We start from the raw sequence: 9,557 nt of genomic DNA, 5'->3' as shown, positions 1-9,557 counted from the left end.
TTGTTTCCAGTGTTAAAAGTAAATTGTTTAAATGAAAAGAGCATCTGCAGGAGGTCAATTTAATCTTCAGTAGGCAACAGGAACTGCTGTGGAGATGTCGGATGAGCTGACTTTTCCGCTGATCCAATGTTCTTATAAATATATAAAACCTCTGTAGATCAGCCTTGGAAGGGGAATCTACAAAGCAGTCTCCAGAATAAAATTTTTCTGTCGGTTTCTTGCTATTTTTGGTTTTACTTTTCTGTTGACGCTGCTGCCATGGCTGGTTTCATGCCCTCACGGGTTGACTTCAACTCCTCCAATTCTGTGTTTAGTTTGCTGATCACCCACTCCAGGGCATCCCGACCCTGCCAGGAAAATACTAGAATTTAGGATCAGAACAGATACAACAACACTGCTCATGTTTCTATAGTTTTTCCTCTGTCAGACATAAGACTTGTTTTAAAATTAATTCCATGTCCTGCACAGTTTGACACCAGATTATATCGATAATTTCTGAGCATCTTCTTATGGAAACTTCACTGCAAAGGCATTTGCTTCACCCATAAGCAAGAAGTAAATGCAATACTGGTGTAAGCTCCCAGTAGCCCACCTAGGCAAAAGCCTAATTCAGCAGTGAAGCTTCCTTATGTAAGAGTATTGATGTTTTTACTGTTTGCTGCTCCCACCACCCAAAGAGTATCAGCAAATTTATGGCAAAGTTGAGATACTGTTCTCAGATTCATTAGCCAAGTTATACGGACAGTTTTTGAGAAGATCCAGGACGAATTAAGGCAAGTCTTCCAACTGCTCTTTGATGTAGCACCTAATTGATTTGACCTCTAGCAAGAGTTCAGAGATGGACTCACACAGAGTTCTGTCCTCATGCACAGCAATTTTTCAGCATATAAACCAGACTAATGGAGAGACTACAGTCACACCTTTTATATCAAGGTACAATCCTTCTCTGTTCAGTTCTCAGAAGCTAGGCACTGACAGCCAATGCTTTAGTAAGAGCTGGGGAATCCAGCGAAATGAGCATGTCAAAAACCCTCTGCCTTAAAAAGACTCTGTAGCAGCTGCACCCCAATAACCACAAGATGAACATGCAGCCACACAATGAAGCCAAGAAAATAAAGAGAAGCACTTTAAGTAAACAGAAGTGCAAGATTTTAGAGCTCCACAATCTCAGAAGGACAGCTTTTGCCAAAACAAGTAGGTGGGATCAGACCAGGAAAACACCTGGCCTTTTGTCACTTTAAGAGAAGCCACGAGACATTCACCTCTATTACCCGAATGAGAAGTACAAACCAGTGCAGAGCGGTAACTGGGAGCCACATGGCTCTGACCAAGTCTAGAGGAGTTCTGGAGACAAAGGGTCTGGACCCAGGAAGTCCTAAATCTTCAGAAGAGCCAGTGTCAGTGTTCAAGCCCTCTGCAGAGATTGAGGGAAAGAAGGGGAACAGCCATCCACACACACACGGGCTTTTGTGCTGAACTAAGATGGATTATTTTTGTTGCGTGCAGTACAGGTGACAAACCTCAAAATGGCGAGAACTTGATGTTGTCCTTTATAAACAACTAAGCATGAACCTGCATAAACAGCTTTGAAACCCTCAAAAAAAAAAGTCAAAACAAAACCACACATACTCTTGAAGGATTTTTTTGGGGACGGCTAGAAACATTACTCTGGAATAATATCAAAAGCTCAATTTCAGGCTGCAAAGTGTAACCTATTAAAAGAAATAAAGTTTTACTATAAATAAGAGCATATTTATCTGAAGACCCTCACTAAGTTCAGTGAAGGGCTGACTCTGTTTCTCTTCAGGTTTTTCATATTACAGACACCGACAGAATAAACACCAATTGCTACGTCTGCACTGGCAGCCAGTCCTCAAAATGAGAAAACCGTCCACGTATCAGCTCTTGGCCAGAGCTCAGAAAGGGGGACCCAGCTCTACCCAGAGTTACCTTAAGTACTAATATGTTTAAGTTAACTTAGTTCAAGATATGCCTCTAAAAAATACTAACAATGTTCAAGAAAGCATGATTTAAATTGTTCATAATTTGAATACTCCAATTAAGTACGAGTTGCTGAAAGAGGTCCTTAGAAGAGTACGGTTTAACTTCTGAGTTCCTTCCATTTCAGCACCAAATTGACTGTGCTTCATCAGGTGATAACTTCCACCATCCCTACATCCTGTGCAAGACCTGAGAACACCAGCAAAGCACAGATAAAAGCACACAGACAGGAGTAGGCTACTGCATAACGACAAGCTGTAACTAGCCATGAACCAGCCGAGCGCTCAGAAAGGAACAAAGCGGGGGGAGAGACGGGGAATCATCTTTCAGTAAGCACGCATTTGGATATTTACAAGTCAGGTTAAAATGTCCTCTCTTAGGTGACACGGGCACAGAGAACTGACTAAGAGAGCAGTAGCTTAGATGTTGTATGTGTCCAAGTGCACAAAGATGACTTGTCAGGAAGTCAAACACCTTTCACATAGAAAGTGCTTCACAGAAAAATACTGAGATTCTTCTCAGGCCCTGACTATGAAACAACCAGGTCATAGTGTTTTAGTTGATATATCTGTTGATAAGATAAAATAAAAAAATCCATTACATTCAACTGGAGCACCAAGATACTGCCTTCAGTTTCTGAGACTACACAGGTCTGTGTGTCTCCTTAGACTTGCATACACTATATGCTGTATTTTGCACCTAAGAATAAACTCATGATACTGGGAAGACTTTAGGAATATTCTGCACAGGAAACGAAGTTACAAATCTCAACCAGATGCAAAGCCTCCAAGTACTGTAGAAATACCCAGTTACTCAAAAAAATCTGACAGAGGATTGATCTATAAAGTTTCATACTGTACAACAAATTCTGTAGTAAGTCATTAAGCAAGCACATTCATAACCAAGCATGCATATTATATTAGTTTTTATTGCATATGTTAGCAGTATGACATGTTTGGCAGACCAAACGCTGCATATGAAGAATTTGCTGGTAGAGCTTAAGTGACTGATAAATGCTGAGCCTTTGTAGTTGATGTTTTCCAGAAGAACATAAAAGCTTAGGGGAATGAGAACGTAAAAGCAAACACTCATGACATACACTGATCTCAAAAGTAAACAGTGTAAAAACCCTACACTCTTAACTAGGAGAAGCAGCGCAAATGATGTTTTCTTTTTTTTTTTTTTTTTAAGGGATCTTATTAGTTGAAGCATAAGCCGATACAGGAATGACAGAGCCAGGCTACACTGACTAGTGGAAGGAAAACAATCTGCACAGAGGTATCACAGAGGCAAGTACACTCAGTTCTCTCAACCCTGAAGTCAGATTTTTTCATAGTCACATTGCTTAAGGGGCACGCCACTACCAAAATGAGTAAAACTACAAGACCAATGAAGAACACCAACAGTCCCACATTCTGACAGCTTCAGGCTTTGTACAGATTCCCACAGAAGTTCACAGAAAGGCAACAATATTCCTCAGGTATAAGGAAAGCAAATACAATTTCACTCTGCAAAAGATTACCCCGTCAGGCAATCTGTTTCAAGAAATCAATTTTATATCCTAAGAGTACAAATTCTGTTTCTTTTTTTTTATAATGCCAATTCCAGTCACTAATTGATTTATTAATTTCTTCAGGCACCAGTTTTACATACTGAAATCACAGATACTAGGACCAGATCAAACACTTGGTGAAGGCACTCATTCACACGCCCAGTTATCTGCAGTCATCATTCGACTGTCAAACCACAAGCAATGCTGTGGCACGAGATGTGGCTGCAGCAAGCTGGTTGTCCTGTAGCATAAGCACAGGTTAACTGATCCAGTCTAGATCTCACCTACTCTCACCCTCTCCAACTGCAATGTAATGAACATGTTTGCCATTCCTGTATGCAATGTATAGAAAACATACATGCGGGTTAATTTATGAATGTCACATGACAACAATCCATGCACATATTTGATAGAAAGCTGAAGTGCTGTACCAAGAAGAAGAATGCTGGCATTACCACTAGTTAGTACAAACTGCAGATGTGGAGAACTGCTAGCTTAGAGCGCTTTCAGAATTTTGAATTATCCACTCAATAGCATCCCACCCCTGGAGTAACACAGAAAAGATTTACAACACATGGCAAATGATTTTTCCATAGTCATTAAAAATAATAACGCGTCATCTGCCACCTCCACCTCAGAGCAAAATCTCAGTACAACAAAACATTTTTCAGTGACTTTCATGACGTTTAAGAGGGATGCTAAGAACACAGAGGCACAGCATGTGAAAAGAGCTAGTAATGGCAGAGTAGGCTACTGGGTAGCAAAGAAAGGGCCAGTAACAGCAAGTACAAATTCCTGCCAAGTTTAGCATCTCTGAAGAGACTCTTCAGTGAATCACAAAGGACAAGAAGGTCTTTTTGATTTGGAAGAAGCTCGTGAGCCATTGCAGTCGTTGAAAATGGCAAAATAGAAGAACAACCTTTAAAAGAAATCGAGCTCTCACACAGGCAATGTCTGCATAGGTACCAAGAAATATTTACACTCTCTCTGAGTTCAACAGGGACACACAAATGGGACAAGAGGAATTCAGCCAGCACTTTTACGTGTGCCTAGTTGATCTGGCCATTCCAACTAGATAGTGCTTTGCTACCTCTGAGGCAGCCTGAAGTATAGTTTTGAGCCAGGGTTTGGACTTCTCTTTCAAGAATATATGTCCCACACAGACTTTTAAACGGAAACTGGATCAGAACAGAAGAGTAATTTAACTGAAATACATTCCATTTATGACTTTCAAACACAGAGAGCACTCACAGCTAGTTAAAGTTACTCTTCAGTGTCTAGAAATTACCCATTACTCCTTCCCCATCCCCTGATTTTAACCTGTTTTCTTCTTATTTTTGGAGAAGCACACAGGAGTGAGGAAAAGAAGGCTTTCCCTTCTCTGACCTAGTTAGCCAATGCCCCCTGTCAAGTTGGCTTACACTTGCCTGTCAAGCAACATCTCTTACAAGGACAAAGGGCTGGCCAAAGCACAGGCTCTCTGGTCTAGTAGGAGTTACCTGGGCCAGATTCCCACTGTGCTGAACCTCTCCAGCAATGCAGAGCACAAACTCAAATTTCAGGTGCACTCATCCTGCTGTTAGGCAGCGATGTCTGCGCTTCTCTAGCAAATCCATTCCTTTCCCACCTTCCCCAAAGGACAGGACAAAGTGCCCAAGAATAAGCACTCCCATAGCTCTGCCTGTGCTGAAGCACAGCTCCATGGCTGCAAGCCAAGTGGAAAAAGCAAGCACAAGAGAGAGGAGCTGGTGTAGTGTTACTTACAAAAGCCAGCATAGTTCCATCTCTTCAAAGAGTATGCCTCTGCTTACGCTACCTCACAAAAGCCAAAGGGAAGGAGACAGCTCAATAATGGATAGGAACTGGAACAACTGACAAAGTGGCATAGAAAATATGCTTGCATTAACTGCTAAATCCAGATTATAAAGGCTGAAAAGGAAGTTATAGTCACTCCTAGCACTAACTCCAGGAAATATGACGTTAGTGTTTAAAAAGGTGCTTTGGGAAAACATACAAACAAACCCCAACTAATAGTATCTGTACAACACTATGTGTAACTGTACACATACAGGTTTGTTTGTTCTGATGTGCAATTCTAGTTGAAAAACGAAGATTTAGTAACAAAACCTTTTCATACTTTGGGAAATTATGTTCTAATTCCTGAGGTCCTACAAAAATCAGTTGAAACTGTGCACAAAGTTTAGAGAAATTAAATATAGTATTCAGCACACATGATTGACAATTACTATTTCAACAAAAAGAAAGGTAAAGGGGGAGAGAGGGAGAAAACAGAATAAAGATGTACCTTTCTGGCATTAGAAGATATTGTGTTTGCCATTAAGCTTTCCAGATAACTGCTCAAGCTAATGCCTTTAACAGTAATAATTGCTTCTTGAGTTAGCACCGTTCTGTAAGAGAATAAAGAAGAGTTAGTACCTAAACTGAACTGGACTAACATAACGTCTCCTATAGACAAAGAAGCACATAAATATCCTTACTTACTTTTCAGGGTTTTCAGGATGAGGTGTGTAAACCAGTCTCTCATCCACAGACACCAAGTTTGTGAGAGTAATCTTAAAAAGAAAGAAAGAGCTGAAATCCTCACTTCCTGCCTTTCATTTTCCTGTTATCAACAGTACTGCTCAATAGTAGAACGCTCAATTTAATGTCAGAGACAAAGCAGTGTATACAGAATGTAAAACCCAGAACATAGTCAGTAAAAAGACCTATAAAGGGTGATGCATCTTCTCCCATCCTGTATCTAATTATACCAATCTAAGTTGATTGATATAGTGGTACATGGTACAAAGCACAAACAGCTTTCCATTCATTTTCTCTGAATGTAGAGTCATCTGATTTATGGAATGCAATTCAGAGAGGCTCTTCAAGACCAAGACCACCATAATACTATTTGGAGTGTACAGAAAATTAATACTCAAGAAAGACAATGCCTCTTGTACAAAGACAAGGCTCTCCTACAGACAACTCTACTCTAAATCTGATTGTTACGAGTTCCCAGGATACCAAAATATATCCTAATACTTCATTTACATTCTGTGAAAAAAGGCATTTCAAATTAAAACTGTTGGTGTAAATGGCAGTGCAATGTAGAACAAGTTATTAATCTCTAAGTCTAACTATTTCACATGCATTCTGAGAAATAATAATCTTACATTAAAAACAGAATCACAAATGTTTGATCCCAAAGTATTTAAAGCTCCCTAGTTGTGGGAAGGAGAAGGAAAAAAAAAAAGAGCCAACTAAGATGTGGAAATTGCCACCTCCTGATGAAAGACACAAACACATTTCTAATCTAAATGTTAAGAGCAAAGCAGCTAGTCTCCAGAACTAATTACCAGAAACTTTTTAAACTACCACTCACATTAGTTGAGCAAAGCTCCATCTTTTTTTCCACTGGATCTACTACAGAATGTTCCTCAATGTAAGTCAGAGTTCTGCTTGTTCCTAAAATCTGAAAGTGAAGAAATAAAAAAATTAAAAAATAAAAAAGTTAAGTGCTAAAATTAAACAAACAAACAAATAACAAAAAAAATCCTGAAACACAGAAATGTCAAGTTCTTAGTAATAAATAAATAAAGCAATTCACAGATACCAGATCAGTGAGATCAGTGGCAAGGCTACATCCTGGTAGGTTGTGTCAGTCATATAGCATGACACAGACCAGTCTGGAAGGCATGTACAGACATACACACACTACAGGCATAGTAAAGCTTACAACATATTCTGACTAAGTACAGCTTATGTGATATTTGTGGATGATATTTCCTATAAATTAAGCTTTTACTTTGAATTCAGCTTCAGTTTGCAGGATGACATAAAAATGCATCACAGCCTCGATAAGCCATTAACTCTGCGAAAGCGTACCGCTTTTACAATACTGGGCAATCCCCACTCTGTGCTGAGAAGACGGTGACTATGCAGCCTCCCCTGGTTATCAAGGCTTCTGTCGAGGACATCTACTCCTACCACAGATGGATTCATTGGGTTGGGGTACTTTCTCATAGCAGCTTTGATCACTGTATCCCAGGGGTGTCTGTAAAAAGAAGAGGAAACAATATTTGGGGCTAGTTTGTATTTAATTGCAAGTATTCAGACAACACTACATTAGGGCTCTAGCTTGTGTAATAAGGAATGTGCTGTACAATTTCGTAGCTCTCACAAGTCCCTCCAGAATCCAGTGCTGCTTGGAAAGGCACTAATAAAGTATTGATATGGAAAAAGGGGGAAAAAAAATAATAATCCTTTCTCCAGAGTGAAGAAAGGAATTATTAACCCAAGACTAACAGAAATGAGGGCAAGGGGCAACAGTCACAAATTGCTTCAGGTGGCATTCCAGTTAGCTGTGGAATCCACACCCACAATGACAGGGCAGCTGTCCACAGAGGTTGCTGAATCTCGATCCATTTCAGAACTCAACCGGGAAGAGCAACCTGACCTAACATTTAAGTTAGCCCTGCTTTGAGAAGGGGGCTGGATTAGATGATCTCCAGAAGTCCACTCCAACACAAAGTTTTCCAAGCACACCAAATAAATGAAAAACATTATTAGCTTCTGTTTCTTCCTATAGCAAAAAAGCAAAGTGAAATTTAATTCAAGTAAAGAAAATCAGGGAGTTCAAAATAAAGAAACAGATTTTCAAAAACCAGATCAGCTCACTGCCTTAAGTCTGCACCTGTACTACTGCTTCCAGCAGTTTGTTAGCAGGAATTACATTTATGGATACTCTTCTCAATACAGAACTGGTTTTATGAAACAACCTTTTATAATGTCAAACTCGGAGATCAGAGCAGCCCCACTACAGGAGGACAGGCTGTCCACTCGGCTCTTGTTATGGGACTTCATACATGTTTTTTCTGAAACAAGAGGAGGGTAGATAAATCATGGACTTGATCCAATACAGAAATTCTGTCCCTAAGCAATGATTCCTGTATTCAGAATAACTGATAGATCTGGAATGAAAAAACTGTAACCTTTAAAGCTACCCTTAAAAATTCAACTATTGATACCTAACTTAAGGCAGCTTAGGAGTGCCAACTTGTACCTAAGAGTTGCACTCAGGGCCCTAAATAGATTTGATTTCTAAGGACACTACTTTTAGTCTTAAAATAGACCAGTAAAGAAGGGCATCAACAGTATACCACCACCAGAACAAACAGAAGCTTGGAAAGATAAGTTCTTTTTCCAACAAGAAGAGGAAGAAAAGGTCTTTTAGCTTTATCAGTGCAAGCACAAAAACCAGAACGTTCAATTCCTAAATCAGGAGGAGAGCTGGAAGACCATTCCTTGTTATCTTCAGTGACTATACATCATAATCAACAGACAATACACAAACTGAAAAGGTCAAATTTCTGTTAAGTGTCCTTGAAGGACTTTTAAGAGTCAGAGATCTGATAAGGCACAACAGTATTTTATTAACCCTTGAACTGAACTATCTGCACCCGCGCACATTACGGATGAGGGTGTTCCAATACAGATCTTGATGAGAAAACGCCAAATAAAACCTGATTCTGTGTTTCCCAGGTGACAGATATTAATCTCAAACTCAGAAGTTATGCCATACACAAGCAGCTTTTACTAGCTTCTACCTGCCATTTCGTATTAGAAATTACAGTTTACTTACACCAGACTAATGTTAAAGTTGATCACCTAATACCTAGGTCAGCATAATTAATTCAGTTGTGTTAATGTAGTTAAAGAAGTTTAAAACTGCACATGTGAGATATATGGTAAATATTTTAAGAACCATCACCTCTAGTGTTCTCTTCAGGTCTCAAGATTTTTTGAGAAACCTGTAACAGATGAGTTATCAGTGGCATTTTAAGAGCTGCACGGGAACTGCTGCGTCCTCCAGGTCAGCTCCCTGCTACAGCTTGAGCAAGTGTTACGTACCTGTAGATACTTTTGCCCATGGTTCCCTCGTTATACAAAAACGCAACTGGATGACCAGAACCATGTTCAAAATACGTTTGATGCAGAAAAGGGC

General features: G+C 39.7%; 1 protein-coding gene across 2 annotated transcripts; it reads right to left on the bottom strand.

Moving 5' to 3' along the window:
* Positions 1-233: 233 nt before the first annotated feature.
* On the bottom strand, positions 234-7,600 carry LOC104523763 (PRELI domain containing protein 3A). 2 transcript variants are annotated; one of them, XM_029084617.1, is made up of 5 exons: positions 7,439-7,600; positions 6,936-7,025; positions 6,056-6,126; positions 5,859-5,961; positions 234-347 (listed from the first exon to the last, which is right to left on the bottom strand). In XM_029084617.1, exons 1-5 carry the CDS (start codon positions 7,574-7,576, stop codon positions 234-236), a joined length of 516 nt encoding a protein of 171 aa, XP_028940450.1. In that variant the 5' UTR covers positions 7,577-7,600. The 2 variants fall into 2 exon arrangements, with proteins under 2 accessions (XP_028940450.1, XP_028940451.1); XM_029084618.1 differs by lacking the exon at positions 234-347 and adding an exon at positions 4,044-4,097.
* Between the last annotated feature and the right edge of the window lie 1,957 nt (positions 7,601-9,557).

Source organism: Antrostomus carolinensis, unplaced genomic scaffold (genome assembly GCF_000700745.2).
Source record: "Antrostomus carolinensis isolate BGI_N321 unplaced genomic scaffold, ASM70074v2 scaffold26104, whole genome shotgun sequence".
NCBI classification, from domain to species: domain Eukaryota; kingdom Metazoa; phylum Chordata; class Aves; order Caprimulgiformes; family Caprimulgidae; genus Antrostomus; species Antrostomus carolinensis.
Note: the sequence above shows the minus strand (reverse complement) of the source record. Positions and strands in the feature narration are given on the sequence as shown.

Coding starts and splice junctions, on each gene's coding strand:
- LOC104523763 (XM_029084617.1), bottom strand. CDS start 7,576: ATGAGAAAGTACCCCAACCCAATGAATCCATCTGTGGTAGGAGTAGAT. Junction 7,026..7,438: donor TGCCCAGTATTGTAAAAGCG/GTACGCTTTCGC, acceptor CTTCACTTTCAG/ATTTTAGGAACAAGCAGAAC. Junction 5,962..6,055: donor CATCCTGAAAACCCTGAAAA/GTAAGTAAGGAT, acceptor ATTCTCTTACAG/AACGGTGCTAACTCAAGAAG.